This window comes from Chionomys nivalis, chromosome 8 (genome assembly GCF_950005125.1).
Source record: "Chionomys nivalis chromosome 8, mChiNiv1.1, whole genome shotgun sequence".
Classification (NCBI taxonomy): Eukaryota; Metazoa; Chordata; class Mammalia; order Rodentia; family Cricetidae; genus Chionomys; species Chionomys nivalis.
In genome coordinates this window covers 15,553,543-15,573,841 of record NC_080093.1, presented here as the reverse complement: position 1 = coordinate 15,573,841, position 20,299 = coordinate 15,553,543, and the positions used below count along the sequence as shown (strand labels likewise).

The 20,299-nt window shown below is 54.2% G+C and overlaps 3 protein-coding genes across 11 annotated transcripts in view; 2 read left to right on the top strand and 1 right to left on the bottom strand.

The window, feature by feature from the left end:
• The window catches only part of Lzts2 (leucine zipper tumor suppressor 2), a 12,009-nt gene extending 8,086 nt beyond the window's left edge, over positions 1-3,923 (top strand). For all 6 annotated transcript variants that reach the window (XM_057777115.1, XM_057777116.1, XM_057777111.1 and 3 more), the window contains 3 exons: positions 352-1,011; positions 1,455-1,712; positions 2,534-3,923. In XM_057777115.1, coding sequence (XP_057633098.1) covers positions 352-1,011; positions 1,455-1,712; positions 2,534-3,226 — 1,611 coding nt within the window. In that variant the 3' untranslated portion in view covers positions 3,227-3,923. The remainder of the gene's footprint in view (positions 1-351; positions 1,012-1,454; positions 1,713-2,533) is intronic.
• Positions 1-20,299, top strand: part of Twnk (twinkle mtDNA helicase) — a 179,308-nt gene that overhangs the window by 15,770 nt on the left and 143,239 nt on the right. The gene's annotated exons all lie outside the window — the stretch shown is intronic.
• On the bottom strand, positions 3,809-20,299 carry Pdzd7 (PDZ domain containing 7). 4 transcript variants are annotated; one of them, XM_057777105.1, is made up of 18 exons: positions 20,165-20,298; positions 19,175-19,570; positions 15,931-16,071; positions 15,561-15,735; positions 14,776-14,952; positions 14,382-14,529; positions 13,130-13,190; positions 12,421-12,816; positions 11,738-11,840; positions 10,217-10,416; positions 9,927-9,977; positions 9,327-9,502; positions 6,860-6,951; positions 6,646-6,737; positions 6,428-6,499; positions 5,406-5,990; positions 5,082-5,182; positions 3,809-4,681 (listed from the first exon to the last, which is right to left on the bottom strand). In XM_057777105.1, exons 2-18 carry the CDS (start codon positions 19,398-19,400, stop codon positions 4,352-4,354), a joined length of 3,126 nt encoding a protein of 1,041 aa, XP_057633088.1. In that variant the 5' UTR covers positions 19,401-19,570; positions 20,165-20,298; the 3' UTR covers positions 3,809-4,351. The 4 variants fall into 4 exon arrangements, with proteins under 4 accessions (XP_057633088.1, XP_057633089.1, XP_057633090.1 ...); XM_057777106.1 differs by lacking the exon at positions 10,217-10,416 and having other exon boundaries at positions 11,738-11,935; positions 20,165-20,297; XM_057777107.1 differs by lacking the exons at positions 3,809-4,681; positions 5,082-5,182; positions 5,406-5,990; ... (1 more) ...; positions 6,646-6,737; positions 6,860-6,951 and having other exon boundaries at positions 9,363-9,502; positions 10,217-10,316; positions 11,738-11,935; positions 20,165-20,299.

Here is a 20,299-nt window from a genome sequence, read left to right as displayed (position 1 = left end):
CAGGCAGAAGCCTTGCTCCTCTTCAGGGCTAGCCCTGGGGATACGTAGTGAGTTCCAGGCCAGTAGAGTAAAACCCTGCCTCAAACCACTAACAAAAATAAAAAAATTAAAAAAAAAAAGAAAAGGGCTGGAGAGATGGCTCAGCGGTTAAGAGCCACTGCCTACTCTTCCAGAGGTCCTGAGTTCAGTTCCCAGCAACCACATGGTGGCTCACAACCATCTATAATGAGATCTGGTGTCCTCTTCTGGCATGCAGGAAGGACACTGTATACATAAATAAATCTTAAAGAAAAAGAAAAAGAAAGTGATCGTGCAGATTAGCCTCACGTGTCACGTGGTCCCTCGTTTCAGAACATGGAGAAAATCCTGATCCGGCCAACAGCCTTCAAGCCAGTGCTACCCAAACCTCGGGGGGCACCATCCCTACCTGGCTTCCTGGGTCCTCGAGCTGCTGGGCTGTCTGGGAGTCAGGGCAGCCTGACACAGCTGTTTGGGGGGCCAGCCTCCTCCTCCTCTTCCTCTTCCTCCTCTGCTGCTGACAAGCCCTTGGCACTGAGTGGCTGGGCTAGTGGCTGCCCATCCGGGACACCGTCAGACTCTGGTCGCAATTCTTTATCCAGCTTGCCCACTTACAGCACCGGAGGTGCTGAGCCGACCACCAACTCCCCAGGTGGGCACCTGCCCTCCCACGGCCCCAGCCGAGGGTCACTGCCTGGTCCAGCCCGAGGGGTCCCTACTGGGCCCTCCCACTCGGACAGTGGACGATCCTCCTCCAGCAAAAGTACGGGTTCTTTGGGGGGCCGTGTAGCTGGGGGTGTCTTGAGCAGTGGGGCCCGGGCCTCCCCTGGCAGCAGTTCCGGTGGAGACCGCTCTCCGCCCCCTCCGCCCCCTCCGCCCCCTTCGGATGAGGCCTTGCTACACTGTGTCCTGGAAGGGAAGCTTCGAGACCGAGAGGCAGAGCTGCCGCAGCTGCGGGACGGTATGGAGGAGAGTGAGGCTACCATGTGTCAGGTGCGGCCCAAGGCAGTCCTGGGTGGTGTGGTGGAGCATCCAGAGGCCTAGGGACAACTCTTGAAGCATTGCTGTTGGGGAGGGAGAGGATGGAGAGCTTCTGTGACACCCCCAAGGTTTTTAGCTTAACCTCCGAAGGAGTAAGGAGACAGGGTTTGTGACTTGGATCCAGCACTGGCTCGGAGCGTCTGTTGAAGCTTGAGCAAGTTTCTTAACCTCACCAAACCCCAGTTTCCCCATCTAAATGGGGATAGTTCTGACTCCCTAGGGGGATTATTAGGAAGGATTGTGTTAGTGCTTGCTTTTACTGATGTCATAATACGCTGGATTTGTGTGCTCTTCCCTCCTTCAGCCCAGGCAGGGAGTCACCCAAGCACGAGAGGCTAGAGCTCAGGATCCGAGGCACTTGATGGTTTCTAGCCCGCCTTCTGCCTTTTCTCTAGGCGTTTGGAGCGCGGCAGAGGCACTGGCCACGGGAGCGGGAGGACTGTGCAGCCCAGGCGCAGCAGGCCACACAGCGTGTCCAGCGGGCCCAACAGCTGCTGCAGCTGCAGGTGTTCCAGCTGCAGCAAGAGAAGCGCCAGTTGCAGGATGACTTCGCACAGCTGCTGCAGGAGCGAGAGCAACTGGAGCGCCGCTGCGCTACCTTTGAGCGGGAGCAGCGGGAACTCGGGCCGCGGCTGGAGGAGACCAAATGGGAGGTATGCAAGATTAGGTGCTGGGCAGGCTGGAGGGGCTACACTCCATGACCCTGGGGAGCTACCCTAGAGGGTCTGCACTCCCTCATCCTTTTGGGTTGGGATTTTCTTGTGCCTCCATGTTGGACCTCACGAGTCTGGTCTGGTGCACAAAGAACTAGTGGCATTGCCTTCTCTATTTTACTGTCAATACCTCCATGAATGAGGAAACCCGAGTCAGAAGGGGCTGGAGCCTAGAGTTAAACTAGCAGGAACTGGGACGAGATACAAGCCCAGGCAGCTGGGTTTTTTGTTGTTGTTGTTGTTGTTGTTTTGGTTTTTGTTTTTGTTTTTCGAGACAGGGTTTCTCTGTGGTTTTGGAGCCTGTCCTGGAACTAGCTCTGGTAGACCAGGCTGGTCTCGAACTCACAGAGATCCTCCTGCCTCTGCCTCCCGAGTGCTGAGATTAAAGGTGTGCATCACCACTGCCCGGCTGGGCAGCTGGTTTTTAATGCCTGTTCTTACCCAAGGTGCCTTTCACCTGTCCGTGTGGCGGTTGTCCTTGACTTCCCCACTCCACTCCTGCAGTACCCGCGATCCTCTCCCGGCCTAGGCAGTGCCTAGGTGTCAGGATACCAGCATCGAAGAGAGAGGATCTGGGTTTCTTCTCTCCTTTTGCCTCTTACTAGAGTGTAACTATGGGTGTGTCACGAGGCTCGCATCCTGCTGGGTCTCTGTGGAAAACTAGGAGATAGCATCTCCTCTCCTTGAATGCCCAGCGTGGTACCCAGTGCTCAATATCCAGAGAGGCCTTACCGTCCTTCCTCGCTACTCTCTACCTACAGGTGTGCCAGAAATCCGGTGAGATCTCCCTACTGAAGCAGCAACTGAAAGAATCTCAGGCGGAGCTGGTACAGAAGGGCAGCGAGCTGGTGGCGCTGCGCGTGGCCCTTCGAGAGGCTCGGGCTGCCTTGCGGGTCAGTGAGGGTCGTGCCCGGGGCCTTCAGGAGGCAGCCCGAGCTCGGGAACTCGAGCTGGAGGCCTGCTCCCAGGAGCTACAGCGGTATCGCCAGGAGGCTGAGCGGCTCCGGGAGAAGGCTGGGCACTTGGATGCTGAGGCAGCGGGACTCCGGGAACCCCCTGTACCCCCCGTGCCCTCGGCCACCACTGACCCTTTCCTCCTGGCAGAGAGTGATGAGGTTAAGGTGCAGCGGGCAGCAGCTGGGGCAGGGGGGAGCCTGCGGGCTCAGGTGGAACGGCTGCGCCAAGAGCTACAGCGGGAACAGCGGCGAGGAGACGAGCAGCGCGACAGCTTTGAGGGGGAGCGGCTGGCCTGGCAGGCGGAGAAGGAGCAGGTGATCCGCTACCAGAAGCAGCTGCAGCACAACTACATCCAGATGTACCGGCGCAACCGGCAGCTGGAGCAGGAACTGCAGCAGCTCAGCCTGGAACTGGAGGCCCGTGAGCTTGCTGACTTGGGCCTGGCTGAGCCAGCCCCCTGCATCTGTCTGGAGGAGATCACTGCCACTGAAATCTAGAGCTTTGCAAGGGGCGAGCCACAGGACCACCTGGGTCCCCGGATCCACTGAGCACTCCAGGTCCCAGAGCCAAAGGGCCTCTGCCAAGCGTTCGGGTGGCCTTGTGACTTGAGTTCCGTTTCGCTGTCACCCAGAGGCTCCTACCCACGCCACCATTTCACTCCCCGGCTGTCAGCGCCACTGCCAGCCTTGTTTGCCCACAGATGTTTGCCAGCCCACCCCAGCTGGGAAGAGAAAGGGGCTACCCTATCTCCACATTCTACCTGCCTGAAGCCAGAGAGAGCCAGATGGCACCAGCTGCTCCAGATGTGCCTGCCCCCAACATGCCCACAAGGAGGGGCGGGGCTAGGATTGGGGTCTGATCCCCATGTCCAGCTCTGCAAGCCCCTTCTGGGCTGAGGGGGCTGAAGTCAGACCAAAGGAAGAACCCAGCAATGTCTTGTTTATTTGTTTGTGACCAAGCAGCCCCTCCTGTTACCAGGTTTATGGCCTCGTTTTCACTTGTATATTTTTCACATGTAAATTTCTTGTACAAACCCAAAGAAAGCATTTAAAAAATTGTTTTTAAAAAAAGTATGCTGGATAAAGAACCACAGGGAACTTGTTTGACATCTGTCCGGGACATCTGTCCCCTCTGCTTGCTGGCTCCTCCTCGACCTCATGAAGTTCTTGCAGGGAGGAAGGGTGATAGGGCTAACCCAGCCAAGTCAGAGGTCCTCGTGGACCACGTGAGTCTTAATCAGGTTTGAGGAGTTAGAAAAGCTTTCCATCCTGTTCTTTGCACTGAATGCTGCTTGAGACTGGGGAATGGATGTAGTGACCTCCTTGAGTATGGGAAGCCAGAGGCATCATTAGAAAGCCTCACAACTTCAGACTTGATTCTCTGTCCCCTCGCTGTGAAGCGGTCCAGGACCAGGGAATGCAAATGACACAGTTGCCCACTAGAACCTTGTCCTTGGACATCCGCCTCCAAAGGCCAGAGCCTTTCTGATAGCCGCAGTGGATCAGAGCCACCGTGTGCTTCCAGCAGGAGGGCGGGCAGATAGGACAAAGGGGCCTTGGTATTGCAGGAAACCTGGAGGCAGCAGTAATTCTCAGGGTCAGTGGGAAGGGTCATGGGAACCCTTAAGAGGGGAGAGTTTGGAGGTGCTGTGAGGAGCCGGAAGGGCTGGGCTGGGAGTCTGTTGTAATTTGCCCAGCCTCAGGAGGTGGCAGCTGGGCTGGGGTATTGTCGAGGGGTCCGTGGGCAGAGGAACCGTCAGCGGGAAGGCTCTGGTCCTTGAAGGCTAACAAAGCAGAGGATAAGGGCAGCAGGCCAGGCCCAGGGACCCTGACCACAAGCTCCATAGGTTCCCGAGCCTTGTTTCTGTACGCTCTGCGGATGGTGTCCACAGCTCGTTGATGGGTCACCTGCTCCAGACTCTCTCCGTCCACTGCCACCAGCTCGAAGCCAGCCTGGCGTGGAGATGGAAGAGTCAGCCTCTCACCCACCATCCCCTCCCGCCCACAACCCAACCTGAAGGCAGTGGCCTTTCACCTCTGCCAGCTAGGACACTCCTCTCCCAACTGGGTGCTGGGGATGGACAATAGAACTTTTGTGCCTGGAGCTGTTGGGGCAGGGTGGGGCACAGACAATGGCCCTTTGTCCCTTGGGACTCGAGGTGGAACAGGATGGGCCATTCTCAGGCCCAGGCTAGCATGAGGGAACGGATTCTTCTGCCTGCCCATCCTACTGGCCTGACCCCTTTGCCCCCAAGCCAACTCCTACGACCTGGTCTGAACATGCCTGGCTGGAAAACAAGAACAACCCTCTACCCTTCAGTCTGGGCCTAGCGAGGCTTCGTGCTACACCCACCTGCAGGGCCCCGCAGAGGAAAGCAGCGCCTCCTGGGAAGATCTTCTCTATCTTCACCATGGGCTGCACCTTGGACTCGATACCCCCAGAGATGCTGATGCCTGGGGAGGGTGCAGAGCACAGAGTGACAGCCTTACCCCAAACTTTGAGCTCCCAGGAAGAGCAGGGAATCCATCCTCCAAATCAGCCTTGACTTCTTCCCGCCTCTGGGCTCTGTCTCAAGTCTCAACCTCCAAACCTACATACCTTAGTGCTCAGATTTTTTTCCTGGTCCCCTAACTTCCTTCATACCCACCCTGATTACCCGGTGCTACCCTGACTCACCCAAAGACTGCTTCATCTTAGATAGTGTGACTGTCCTCAGCTCTCCAGTGGAGGCTTTCCTGGTCGTCTCCTCGACCGTCCCATTAACGCCATTCTCCAAGGGCCCTTGCCCAGCTTCCGCTTTGGCCTCCTGCCCGTCCAGAGGTCGTGGAAGCAAGGGCCTTGCCTTCCGAGGCCTGTGGTATCGCCCGTTGGCTGTGGTGGCAGTGGTGATGGGTGCTGGGGATGGGGAGCTCCTGCGCCCAGGGGACTTGCCTCGACCCCGGCTGCGACTGCGGCTTTGGGCTGGGGTCTGGCTCTGGTTCTGCTGAACCTCCTCTTTGCTTGGGGGTTCTGTCAGTAACCAGTTAGGCCTGGGAGGCCGGGGAGCCACAGGAGGCGGCTGGGGAGGGGGTGTACATGCACTGCGGTGAGGAGAGAAGGCATCGACTGGTACATCTTGTAGAGGGGGGATTCCTTTATGGTGGTGGCGAGGGGCAGTGGCACTGAGAGAGACCTTAAGGCCCCCCAGCCTCTCCCGGATCTCGCCATGGTCGTCCTCTGAGCAGTCATTCACTGGCAGCAAGTAGAAGCCTCCACGGCTATCTGGGGAACAGGGTCAAGGTTGACTTGCTCTTCTTAACTATCAGTTCCAAGATACCTTCCCAGACCCTCCCCGGTCCTCCTTTCTGCAGTCTGTATGGTTCCCGGGTGTGTGTAAACAAGGCCTGGATTTGCTCAGGTCCATTGTAAAGTGTCCATGATAAGCGACACTACTCTCTGGGGGCAGGTGGACAGACATGACCTATTGCTAATAGTGTCCTAGCATGTTGTATCGTAATACACTTTAGCATAGCCAAGAAACCCAATTTAAAAGTGTGTGATCTTCAAGTGCTCTCAACGCTGATGAGGATGGCCTGGAGAAAGCCCTTTCCCTCCTACTGCTGTGATACTGCTCGGGGGCAAGGATGGAAGGCCTGCTCTCCCTGTTCCAATGTCCCCAGGGTTGTCCCATTTCCCCAGGTTATGGGACTCTGACTGACCAGGCACAGGGGTGATGAGGTGACGCTTGGGTGGCGTGTCTTGCCTGGTTGGTCTCAAAGCAGAAGGCCGAACTGGTTGGAGGGGACAACAGGTCAGAGGCCGGGCACTCCTGCCAGGCTCCGGGATGGGTATGCCAATGGGCTCAGCAGCATAAACCGCCCTTCCCCCTAGCCCCAACTGGAGCTCAGAAGTCGGAAGTCCTGCCCCAGCTGCTGACCTGCTCTGCTCTTGAGAGCCTCAAAAGCCTCCAACTCCACGGGCATCACCATGCTATCAAAGCGGCCGAGGTCCGTGGGGGCCACCACACTCCTGAGGAAGGCAGGGATGTGGGGTAAGCAGGGCTCGGTTCTGGGGGTGCGGGCATGGAGGAGCTTCAGCCCTCGGGTCACTGGGGCTTCTTGCCCCTTCCCTTCCCTCCAGCCCCACCCAACCTGATGTCCCTCAGCAGCAGCAGCTTCTCCGGCCTGTCCAGGATGGCCAGCAGGGGGCGCACCAGATCCTCCACACCACCTTCATGGACATACTGTGTATAGAAAGAAACACCACAGCTTAGGTAGCAGCAGCAACTACAGAGCTGAATGCAGGGAAACATCAGGGTGCACGGGGACGCTGGGGCCCATCTAGCCATCCTCACTCTAAGATAGGTTCACCCTGTCCAAGGTTCATAAGATGTTAAGTCAGTGACTGTGGATTCCTGTGACGATCAGCAGATCTGCAACAAATAGCAACAGCAGTCATGGCGTCTGGACAGGCAATTTTCTAAAGCTTTTACGTACAGTCTCTTATTTAGTGTCCATTCTGAGATGATTGCTGTTTTACAGAGGGAGGAATTGAGACTCAGAGAATTTGCTCAAAGCCATGCAGATAAGGAAATAGGAGGAAAGGCTGGAACCCAAGACATCCAGCTCTTGCTTGGTCTGGTGTGGGGAAATAATGTGTAGTGAATAGACTTTCCCTCTACCCCCTCACCCAGGCAGAAGGAGTGGGAACCTAACACTAGGCTGAGCTTTTGGCTGTCCACCCTTTGTTCGGAGCTGGAATGGTGATCTTGGGGAACGGGTGGCTCCACAGAAAGCCTCTCTAGTCAATAACCTTCTGCCTGGCACCGCCTGGATGCCACCAGCCCGGATGCCACACCCCATGGACTCTAGAAAACTGAATACTGGGAGCCAAGTTACTTGGGCAGCACACTGCCCCCTGGTGGTGAAAGGGAGACAGCTCCAGAGAGACCCACGGATAGTTACCTCGTATGGGCATAGACACAGAAATAGCAGGCACTGTGGTCATCTGAGTGAATCATCAATGAATATTTAGGGATAAATAAAAAATTGTGTGTGTGTGTCTACACACACGATTACAGGGACTCAACAATACGCTGCCATATACGTGCCTGTCCCTAAAGGCCACAAGCATGAATTCAGCATCTACTGTTAGACCCCGGGTGGCAAAGGAAACACAAGGATAAGACCCTTTCGCAGAGCCTCGGGGACTCAAGTGGCAACAGGTACAGATGAGCCTCATTTAGCAGTAGCTGTAAACCACTGCCATGGGGAAATGAAAGCTTCAGAGAAGGGTGAAGGGTCAGAATGAGCCTCTCGGAAGCAGTGACTCTTCCAGACTAGATGCCCCAAGCAACGTGGAAGTTGCAGAGGAGAGTGTGCTAAGAATGCAGAATACCGAGTAAACAGGCTGACTGTGGTGTCGAGGGCCCACGAAGACCTTCCTATAGGGCTGCCCGGGCTGAGCTCTATGTCAGGAGCACCCCTAAACTATGCAGCTTGTAATTTATATCAGCTGTGTGGTGGCCCAGGAACGCTGGGGGTAGGGGTTGGGGTGTCATACTGTGGAAGTCTTAGAAGGTGGGAGAAAGTAACTTGTACTCAATTCTGCCTCATAAGGGAACTGTAAAGCAGTAAGAGAGAGGTAGCTTGTAATTCCGGGCCTGGTGAATGCAGAAGGATGGTTCAGATAGGAGATCGGAAGCCAGGTTCGGGGCTGCACATGGTAGTCACCGGGGAATGTTGCCTATCTCTCAGCCCTGAGCTCTGTTTCAGAAGGTTTAGGGTGGGTGTGGGTGTGGATCATATGTAGAGCCTACAAGGTAAATAGAGTCATGGTGAAATGAAGTCCTGGTTTGAAGAGGGCTGGAGGAATGGAGGAAAAGTGCTGGCCAAAGATAAAGATGCAGGGCCCCTCCTAGTGGTCAGAGTTCAGCATTGCAAGCTCTCACGAAGCCCACTTAATGTTCAGAACTGAGAGTGGATTTTAACCCAGAGCCCTTGACAGGAACCTCCATCAGCATTTCTGTTGTAAACCAGGCCTTAGTAATGTGTGAGCAACCCTACCTTAGGCTTCGAGCGATACCATGAGGGCACATACATACATACGTGTTAGTTAGACACAAACAAATGCATGCAGGCAGGCCAACACATACTAGCTACCCCATAGCCATGTCAATGTATACATCACAATACACATACAGCCCCGAAATGGTTGGAGAGAAAGGAAACAAGAGTATAGGTGTTGGGGGAGGGTTGTGGCAGAAGGCCAACCTGCTGGCTGTCCCAGGCATAGAAAGGGAGATGGGGGACAAGACTGAGGGTGAGAGAGGACATGGCCAGTTGCCTGCAGTTTTCTCCCCTCCTACTATCTTCCCCTGACATCACCTTCCTCCTCATCACCCCAGAGATGTCACCTCCTCTGAGAGGCCTTCCCAGATCTCCTGGGTTGCCCATGGCTGTCTTTCACAGTGCTCTGCATGTCTGGTCACTACAGGGATTTAGATTCTAATTAATGTCTGTCTTTCCTTCCTGCCTGGGAGCTCCCAGCAACAAGGCCAGGGGCTGGTCAGTGGACAGTGGCCTGGAATGAGGGCCTGAGTTTTGGGTAGAGATTTACCCGGGAGCAGTGGCGAGTGACCGCTAGTACTTCATCGTCTGTCAGCAGTCGCCGGGCCAGGTCCTGAATGAGGGGCCGTCGACTTTCCCAGGCCTGCACCTGCTCATCCACATTGGGCAGCTGGCCAGAGGGGCTTCCAGACCTGGCAGAGAGCAGGGTCCGGCCCCTCTCCCGATCTATAGGGTAGGAGTACGAGGGTGTGATCAAGGTGACAGAGCTGTTAGGGTAAGGTAGAGTTTCTCTTGGCAGGGGTGAGGCACCCTGGACAGAATTCCACTGTGCCCTGCTCCCCAACATGGCCTTTTCTATCAAACCGCCATCAGCAAAGAGCAAACTCCAGCGCCTCCTTCACTCTCATGCCCATCTGTCCTGCCCCTGAAGTACAGACAGGCTCCCTCACCCCCAAATCCTTTTGAAGGATCCCATCTCTGCCCCCTATCTTTTCTAGTAAGCCAACCAAGTCCTCTGTCTGACTCCACAGGCTCGGCTCTAAATGAGCTTAGGTCCTAGCTAAGTCCTAGCTTGCATCCCCACCTGCTGGTCCTAGCTTGCATCCCCACCTGCTGCTTTACCACAGGGATCTCGGGATATTGGATTTACCACGTCTCAGTCTCCAGGTGACAAACTTCTGCACAGGTCCCACGCTCCCTCCTGTAAAGAAGAAGGTTCAGTTCAACTGGAACAAGAGTTTCCATTAGAAGTCGTCAGGGTAGGGACAAGTGCTTTTGTGGGCCTTGCAGGTCATGACCAGTTAGGGACTTCATTCATAGGCCATGGGGGTGGGGCTTAGCGAAGGTTGTGGAGCAGAGGTTGAGGCGGTGTGAACACTACATGGTGAGTTCTTTGGAAATGAATGAAGACCCCCAAGGACAGAACTAGGTGGTACCTACCTTCCAGAGAAGACAGAGGGAGAAGGAGGAGCCTTGTTAACAGAGAGAGGAGGGGCCAGAAAGGTGGGCAGAGAACCACAAGGAAACAACAACCTGGGAACTGTGAGAAGACAGCGGTGAGGAAAGGGGCTGGCTCAGCCTTGACTTGGAGAAGTGTCTCCTCTACTGGGCTGTCACCTGAGGCCTCTGGACACTCAATTCTAAGGCGGAGAAGCAGCATTCACCTTCTCATCTTCTGCTTGCTTCTAACTACCCAATATTCACTCCTGCTTCTGGAAGCAGCACCCTGCTCATCTCCTGGGTAAACCCCTCTGATCTCAGCCCATGCAGTCTGGCTAGGCACATGGCCCAGACTGAGCAGCAAAACCACATGTCTCCCAGGTCTGAGAGCTCCTGTCCTGTTTTTCTGCTTACATCACAGTGGTTTTCTCAGCATGACAGATGATATCAGGAGGCAGTGAAAACCCTGATTGACCCCTTTAGCTGGAACTGTTGAAAAATCTTCCTGTAGGCCAGGTATGGTGGCACATGTCTTTAATCCCAGCACTTGGGAGCCAGAGACAGGTGGGTCTCTGTGAGTTTGAGGCCAGCCTGGTCTACAGAGCGAGTTCCAAGACAGGTTCCAAAGGTACAGAGAAACCTGTCTTGAAAAACAAACAAAAAAAACAAACAAAAAAAAAAAAACCCACCAAAAAACCCCATAAACCCAAACAGAACTCCTGGTCCCCAGGGTTGCTAAGGGACAGCAGCCATCTCACCCTCAAGTTGGCAAAGCCTCCTAAGGTGGAGGCACATGCCTGAGGGAGATTGCTGGTGTTGTTCCTTCAGATGGGTTAAAGTCAGTAGCGGAGCCTAGAGGCACTCTTTAAAGCTGGCAGGACTTGAGTTTCTGTCCCAAGAAATTGTGAGTTTTATTTCATCCATACTGGGTCTGGTCTGTGAGCCTCAACAGGGTTGACTGGCTTCTTGTGAGGGTCCTTAAGCAAACTCTACCTGTGGCTGGGGCTGGAACCCAATGACAGATTGCTTGCCTAGCATGCCTGGGGCCCAAAGGTTCAATCATCACGACTAACGGGGTGGGGACAGTGTCTCAGCCTGAGTCCCTTCCATCTGAGCCCTGATTGAGACGTGGCTTTCCTCAGGGATAGTTCTAGAACTGGGTTGGGCCTGTGGAACTCTGGAAGGAGGGTGCGAAGCCAGGGGCCCTAGCAAAGATGCCTTCTGTTGCCAACACCACGAAAAGCACATGGCTCTGTACTGAGCTCAGTCACTTCCTACTGTGCCTCGAGTTTGTCACTTCACCTTTCTGAAAAGATGGAAGATGACGGGATGACAGTGGCCACTCCATTTTCAGAGCAGCTTCTAGGAGCTAGACAAAGGGCTGGCTTTCATTCATTCATTCTCTGATTTTCTATATGTCCAAAGAAACGAGTTCTGATCCTTCCATTTTACTTGGGAGGGTGAGTGGCGGAGTAGGGTGGGATTTCAACCTGGAATTGCCAGATGGAGTCCAGCACCTACCTTTCTCCAGGTCCAGGCGAGGGCGGACTTTGGCGGGGCTTCTGCTGTCCAGTGTCCAGGCCTCTCTGTGCCCGTCCCCTGCTGGCCGCCCCTGCCGCCCTCCCTTGAAGAAGAGGTTCATCAGTGTCTTGGAGCGCTGCAAGGCCCCCTTCTCCCCAGGGGACCCTGACTTCTCCTTCTTCCGCTGTTTCTTCTCCTCTGTAGATATGAGGGAGCCCCCGGGGGGGCTGGAGGGTGGGCAGAAGAGAAGGAGGGCGCAGGGGGATAGAAAAGGGCAGAGAGAGGAAGAGGAGGCAGACGGGGTCTGCTGCCATTCCAGAGTGGGGTCTTCTTCCTGCCTTCCACCTCTCCCCTACCACACAGCTCCAGGGATGTAGGGAATCTGGCAAGTGTCTGTAACTAAACAGGTCTGGGCATCCCAGGCTGGAGAAATTGAAATTATGGTTGGTTTGGGGCCCAGAGCTTTTCAGTTTGGGAGCTGGAACTGAGGGTGGGTTTGGGGCCCAGACCTGTTTATAAAATGAAGCCTAGAGCAGGACTAGAGAATATTCTGGGTATGGACCTGGGACCTGACCTAGGCCCTGGGATTTTGGGCAAAGGCAGCTTTGGGATTGCTCCTTGGTGTTGAGGCAGGCTTTGCTGGGACTAGGGACTATGGGAAACGCGGTGCCCTACCAACATACCCCACAGTGTCAGGTGGCTCTGAGACCGTGTGATGGGAGGCCTGGGTCGGCTCAGGGCCAGCAGCAGAGCAGTCTTGGGCGACTCCGAAAGAGCAGAATCAAGGCGTCGGGTAGAAGAGGGACCATCAGAGCGGATGGCCGTGTCCCTGAGGATGACAGTTGGCCGGATGCTGCACCAAGTTTCCACATGGCTGCCCATATCGGGCTCAGTCTGCATGGCTGTGTCTGCCCGTCCCCAGCCTGGGCCACAGCCACTGGGCTCCTCGGGCCCCAGACAGACATCCATGCGGTCAGAGGGCAGTGAGCCTGAGCTGCAGGGGGCACTGGAGGCATAGGAGGAGACGCTGGAACCACTCTCCGAGGCTGGGGACAGCTGCTGCAGTACCCCATTGCTCACTGCAAGGGAGAGGAAGCGAGGTCACTCAGGTGTCTGCTTCCTTCCTGGGGTTCCTGCCATGCTCACACGCTACCCTTGGCTTTGGGGTGGGTCAGAGATGCCAGCTGCTCAGATTGCCATTTACATCGCAGAGCCCTGGGAAAGTCACTTCCTTCCTCACCCATGGGCACTTGAGGCCTGGAAGATCCTAGCACTGAGTTTGGAGATCCTCTGGCTTCAAGAAGGCCCTGAGGGCATCTTGGTTCCTTCCTCCACACCCCAAGGAGCTCAGCCCCACCCTTGGGCCCCTCCCTTTCGTCTCTCGGGACTTACATCTATCCAGCCAGCAGTACTCAGAAACCATCTCTTTGTAGGCAGGGTACCGGCCGGTCTCCTGGAGAAGACATGGCAGGCATTGTAGGGCAGGTGAGGAGTCAGGAGGAATGGTGGGCACAGGAGTGAGCTTGGCAGCGCCGTTCCCCTCCATGGCTCTGTTCTTCTTTGACTGTCGCTGCCTTGGTGACTGTCCCCTTACCTTGATTACAAGGCCCTTCCTCAATTATCCCTCTCCCCTTCTGCTAACTTCCTGACAGTATTGTCAAAATCTGATGGTCACTGTCCCCCAGGAGCAGAGAAGCCTTGTTGGTCTACCCTGCTCTCTGTGCCGCCCAGCACCTGACCTTATAGATGCTCAAAAACACTGTGGAACAGCCAGGCAGGGAGATTCATACTTGGAATTCTAGTGCTTGGGAACCCGAGAAAGGATAGATCCTCCTTTGTTTGAGGCCAGCTGTGGCTACATAGGAAAACCTAGCCTGGGCTACATAGTGAAATTCTCCAAAACCAAAAACAACACATGCACACAGAGGCACAGCGTTAAGAAATGAATTGGGGAAGAGCCGGAGTTAGGAAGAATGTTCCAGGTACTTAGAAAAGGGAAGATGGCAGAATAGAGGTTGGGGGCTAATCAATGACGTATTGAATGAAGCTGGGTGACAAGCCAGGGAAAGAGACTGTGGGGAAGAGTGAGACGCCACTCCTGTGTGCACAGATACAGGAAGACCTTAATTAGGTGTGACAGTCACATGAATAATGAAACCAACCACCTCCTAGAACACCAGTCTCTGCTACAGCCTGTGCCCAGGGATCCCCACAACGCAGGTCTTGCACCCAGTGATAGCCCCTATCCCATCGTCTTTTTTTTTTTTTTTTTTTTTTTTTGGTTTTTCGAGGCAGGGTTTCTCTGTGGTTTTGGAGCCTGTCCTGGAACTAGCTCTTGTAGACCAGGCTGGTCTCGAACTCACAGAGATCCGCCTGCCTCTGCCTCCCGAGTGCTGGGATTAAAGGCGTGCACCACCACCGCCCGGCTATCCCATCGTCTTGATGCCTCCCCCATGCCTAAGGAGAGAAATATAGGGAGCCAGACCAGAGCCAGGCCAGGCGACTGACCAGCTGCATCACAACTGACTTCTGCCTCTTTGGAGTTGACACTGTGGCAGGGAAGGGGTCCTGTTAAGAACTAGGGTGTTCTGAGAAGTTCCAGCCATCGTCTGACCTCCCCCTGCTCCCACATCATCTGGCCCACCTTGATGGTCAACATTATGTGCGTTTGGCCCTTCAGCACCTCCACGGCCTGGCTGTGGCTGATGTCATCGAACCTGACACCATTGGCCGCCAGGACCTGGTCCCCCACTTTGATGCCGTTCTCCTCAGCCAGCCCACCATGGTCCACTCTGGAGACAGATGGGTGTGGCTTGATAAGACCCTGACCTGCCTCCCTCCCCCTTGGGTATGGGGGCTCCCGCCTACATCCCTTGGGGCTCTTCTGATTGACAACACCCTCTCCCCAGGCCCTATCCTGAAGAGGCCCCCGTTTGGACATTAGTTGGCTGAGCCCCATGTGTTGACCCATTCCCAAACTCCACTTCCAGCCGCACCACAGTCCCATACCCAGTGGTTCCATTCTGCCCAACACTCACTTAGACACATAGATGCCCAGACCAAACTCCTTGCCCCCGCGGATGTTGAAGCCTAGGCAGAAGTCATCGGAGGTCGTGTAGAGATGGACGATACGCCGTACACCGTCTTCTGAGCTGCTGTCCGATGGTGTCGAACTGCACTTCTCCACCACCAGCCGCCGGTTCACTACATCCACCCTGCCGCAACACAAGAGGCCCCAATCACAAGACCTCCGGGAACATCTAGTCTAAACGCCATGGCAACTGATGGGGAAAGGCATGGTTCCCTTGCTGGGTGTGGAATATAGGTTTCATCAAACCTATGAAACAATCCAAATCACACTCCCCCTTCTCTACCAAGTAACTGTGATATGTGGAGCTCATGTCCCTTTTCTGTTTTGTTTTGTTTTTTAGATTGTTTATTTGTTCTTTGGTTGTATACAGTGTTCTGTCTGCATGTATCCCTGCCCACCAGAAGAGGGCACCAGATCTTATTACAGATGGCTGTGAGACACCATGTGGTTGCTGGGAATTGAACTTAGGTCCTCTGGAAGAGCAGTCAGTGCTATCAACCTCTGAGCCATCTCTTCAGCCCCATCTATTTTGTTTTTGATGCTGTGGATGGAGTCCAAAGCATGCCTGACTATGCCGAGCATCTCCTTTATCACCATCTCTGCCCCACCCCCAGCTCCAGAGCCCCATTTCTGCTCCTTACAAGTCCCCATGGGGAGATATCCAGAGGAGTGCATGGCTGGGTGAGGGGAGACATGGGGCAGGGGGTCTGACCCAGGTTGGGTGCCACTCACCATGTGGTCTTCTCCTTGGAGAACTTGATGCCAGGCACACGGCCCATACGCCGCACCATCATGTGCAGGCAGCTGCTGCTGGTCAGCAGCCTCACGGCACTGCCCATGGTGGTACTCTCCAGACTCAGTCCGTTCACCTCCGTGATCTTGTCCCCCACACACAGGCCAGCCCGCTCTACACGGGAGCAGGGAAGGGGAGTCGTCAAAGTAGGCTCCACAAGTCGTTGACACTAGGCTGTGTCCCCTAATCCACTCAACAGGAGTGGACTCTACCTCCCATGGTTTCCTTTCCTTGGCTACCCAGCTTCTGCTACCCACTGAAGAGGGGGCACATCCCAAGCCATGCTCCCCCTAGGCCCCCCCTGCTCACCTGCACTGCTCCCCTCCTCCACCTTGCTGACAAAGATGCCCAAGCCATGCTCGGAGCCGCCTCTCACACTGAAGCCCAGCCTTCCAGAGGAGCTCTTCTCCACCCGAACTGCATGGATGACGTCACTCTCGTCACTGTTGGCTGTGAGGATAACCACACAGGCATGACTTCTTTGTTAAATTCCGGCAACTGAGCATCTGGGGTGCCTAACTTGGTGTCTGCAAAGGTTAGGCTTCTGTGCAGAGCCAACCAGATGATTCACAGGGCCCTAATGGAGATGGTGTCCTCTCTGGGTAATTCTGAGACCACAGGCCACTCACTGACAGTGCGGGAACAGGTGAGAACAGCTTGATCAGATTCCATGTATTCTCTCTCTCTCTCTCTCTCTCTCTCTCTCTCTCTCTCTCTGTGTGTGTGTGTGTGTTTGTGTGATGTTTTCTGAACTTTTATGTCCAATCTCTGAGAATTTGCCATTTTGGGAATAGGCATAAAGGAAGGTTCAAGATTCCATTGTGAGGAGTCTGGGTTCTCAGCTTGCAACAGAATGAGCTCCAACTTCAAACAGCTATGGAGCTGTCTGTAGACATCCTTAGATGCTCGGAGTAACTTAAGGTCAGAACCAAGCCTGCCCAGGGCCGTTTGACAGGGACAGATTTTCTTTTCTGGGACAGATAGTAAGTAAAGCTTTCCATCTGGAGGCATGAAGGCTGAAACTTGGTAAATCTCTGGCTGGGACCTTATGGAAGAACTGCTGGGGAGGCCTCTTCTATCTCAGAGACTCTGATTCCGAGGGCAGAGTTCTAGTGACTACACAGCTACCCGAGGATGGAGCCTCGAGGTCAGCATGCTGCAGGATCTCCCTAGAGCCCAGAGCAGGGCCCAGGGAAGAGGCAGAGAGGATGATGGTTCCATAGAGAAGTGAGATGGGAGAAATTTGGGCAGTGAAAAGAGGAGGTCACGTGTGAAACTCAGAGGCCAACCTTCAAGACACCTGCTGGGTGAGAATTGACTAGTGCTAGGCAAGCTGGTACCAGATAAGAAGGGGAGAGGGGAGATTATTTGAGGGAGAAAACACGCGCGCGCGCGCACATACACACACACACACACTTCAATCTGGTTTATCAGGTTTCAATGTACACCCAGGACAAATGGGGCTGAAATCTCCAAGGACAGTCTGGACAGGGCTGTTTTAGAACAAAGCCAGGAACGCTGGGGCTTCATCACCAACTGTCATTACACAGTTCTCAGGCCCCATTAGCCTTATTGAAAAAGCCTTTAGCTCCCTGTCCACAGTTCACTTTCTCCTCCATGTCCCCTTGGAGCCCACTATTCCCTGGGCCATTGGGATGTCACATCTGAGCTTTGTTTGTTTTAGTTTTTAATTATTCTTCTTTTTTTTTTTTTTTTTTTTTTTTTTTTTTTTTTTGGTTTTTCGAGACAGGGTTTCTCTGTGGTTTTGGAGCCTGTCCTGGAACTAGCTCTTGTAGACCAGGCTAGTCTCGAACTCACAGAGATCCGCCTGCCTCTGCCTCCCGAGTGCCACCACCGCCCGGCTTTATTTTTTAAATATTTATTTATCTGCTTATTATGTATACAGTATTGTGTCTGCGTGTATGTCTGCAGGCCAGAAGAGGGCACCAGACCTCATTACAGATGGTTATGAGCCACCATGCGGTTGCCGGGAATTGAACTCAGGACCTTTGGAAGAGCAGGGAATGCTCTTAACCACTGAGCTATCTCTCCAGCCCCCAGAAGGCTACTTTTAAAATCAGTTCTTCAGTACGATGTAGGTCCTGGGCATTAAGCTCAGGTCATCAGGCTTGGCAGCAGGTGCCCTTACCCACAGAGCCATCTCACCAGCACCCTCATCTGTCTTCTAGTAAGCTCTCCCAGGCAGTTCTAGCCCACCCGAAAGTTTTAGGAACATTCTCGTGTCTATTGGTCACTGTGATTTTTCCTTCAGAATATTTTTTATCTTGCATCTTACTGTTTGTGATTTATTTACTGTCTTCAGAAGTTTTATCAAGGGACTTTGTAGTTCTTTCTCACCAATATGTATATTGCACAGTGTATAGTTATCTGATAAATATATTTGGAGAAATAAACAGATGTGCGAATGAACGCCCTCTGGGGACTTCTGCTTCCTGGTCAGAACAGCAGTGGTGACCTCAACAGTGTAGGTGCCTGAGGACCGGACCTACGGTGGTCAATGAGTGTGCCATCCATAACCTGGGCAGTACACCCCACCCCTGCCCAGCTGCCTTTGTAAGGGGACAGAGAGTGCTAGCTGCGTAAGAGGGAACACCAGGCCTGAGGAGTCTGCTCTGGGATCCAGCCAGGGGAGCTGTGCTGGCTAAGAAAGAGGAGAAGAGTTGGAGATATTTATCTGGTCCTGCCCATGGAGAGCCCCATCCCACAGGGCCTTGCTACCCTCCTGGCATTCAAGGCTCTCTCTTGCTCGCAAGCTCTTTGCCGCCTCACATCTGTCATGGTTGTCCAAGCTCTCGGCCCATCACGCTTCATGCTTTCCCCTTCTGACTCTTGTGGGGGATGACGCAACTCCCACCAGCTGTTCTTGTTGCTGTGCCTCTAAGATTGACTACGCTGCACATTCTTGAAAGTTGAAAACTGAGCTGCTTCTCTCTAGGTCCCCTGCAGGACCTAACCAGGATAGATGCAGAATTGGTGTGCAACGACATAGTGCCAGGCAGCCATACACAACCAGCTCTGGGGTACACTGCCTGACTCTCAGCCCTCTTGTTGGTCCCCACTCCCTTTTTCTGAACATATGATGCTGTGTCTTGACCCTGTCCCGCATACCCTGAAGCCTGGGCGCTTTCCAGCACAGACTGATCCAGTATCGAGTTGGTGACATAATTGATTGGCTGGTGGAAGATCTCCTCCATCCTGCCCACTCCCTACGGTACATACAGATGGGTCAGAAGAAAGACAGAATTCAAGGGATAGAGGGGCTAACTCAGTACCCTGTCTTGTGAATTCCCCAGGGCTAACATATTTTTTCCTTACACAATAGTTCCATCTTCCACCACTGATCTTTCTATAGCCCTGAAGCCTGAAAATGCTGTCTGGAAGAGAGAAGGGTAAATGAAAGCTGATCCCCTTCCCTAAGACTCCCACCTCTTGAATTCCCCTAACCATACTGGCTCTCACCAGCCCACATCCTAATTGGTCCTGGCTGTCCTCAGAACTCCTCCTCAAAGCCATTCTTGGGCCCCACACCCACCTTCAATGGGGGAGTTGATGAGGATGACTCGGCCCATGGGTGATGAGGCTCGGATTCCGCGGGGGGGCCCATTCAGCAGGCGCTGTTGCTTCCTCAGCAAGTATCGTGTTGCTGTGGCGCCAGAGTCGCTGCCCAGATGGCCTCGGGAGGAGAGGGAGCTCAGAGAGCCAGAGCTCAGTTCTCCTAAACCCGATGGGTCAAAGCCCACTGTGAAACCACGTGCCATGGTGGTGAGACTGGGGCATTGCCCTACAGATCCACATGGAGTCTGCTCGTCCTCCGAAGGTTGGCCGTTGGCGTTCCAAGCTCCATGAGCATCCTCTGTAGGGCTGGAGTCTCAATGAAGAGGATGGGAGCTCTCTTTCTCAGTGTTTCTTAGAAATGTGGCTTTCAAATCTGTGTGGGGAGAACAGGGTTTGGGGGAGAGGCGTGAGTGCTGTGGTCTTAGTACTCTATACTTCCCCGGGCCTTGAACATCCTGCCTTCTCATTACGTAGACCCCTCACCTCTCCCACCATAGAGCCAGAGGAAATTTGCCCAGTTCAGAACCATCTTGGATTATGGAAGCCTTTTCTACAAGGCCACTGGGAAGCTCTCTTTCAGCCCTCCTTGCTGCTCTCAACTGAATCTCAACCTCATTTCCAGTCCTCAGTTGAAGTTCAGAGAGTAGAGATGGGATTACAGCCGGTTCTTGAACTTTAAAAAGGGCGAGAAAAATGGGTCTCAGGACAGTTTATTGCAGCATTTTTCCTGTGTATGGGTAGGGGTTGGACTTCAGGACCTGGGACAGCTGCAGCCGAGCTTGCCCCCACCGCCACCCCCAAGTGACTACTAGGCTCCATGCTGCAGTTGTGGAACTAAAGCCACTGCAAGGCTCTATCCCATGACCGGGCAATCAGCTAGTGCAAAACCAGGGACCGCGTCCTCCAGAGCATCTCTGTGACCCCCCTCCCTCCCCGTGGGCCCTCCTCTAGGATTCGGCCCCCTCACCTGGTCGCTTTCGCAGACGCTTGCTTCACCCGCAGGCGGTCTTGAGACACTGACCCAGCTAAGGACCCCGCCCACGTTCGATGCGGCTGCAGGAATAAGGCTGGCCTGCACGGTCCTGGGATCCCATTGGCTGCT

Bases quoted from the DNA above. Each gene is read 5' to 3' on its own strand.
- Pdzd7 (XM_057777105.1), bottom strand. From the start codon at position 19,400: ATGGCACGTGGTTTCACAGTGGGCTTTGACCCATCGGGTTTAGGAGAA. The intron at 15,736-15,930 runs GTGAGCAGGGGG...GCTCCCGTGTAG, and splicing joins GGAGGAGGGGAGCAGTGCAG to AGCGGGCTGGCCTGTGTGTG. The intron at 10,417-11,737 runs GTAGGTGCTGGA...TCTCCGCCTTAG, and splicing joins TCGCCTGGACCTGGAGAAAG to AATTGAGTGTCCAGAGGCCT.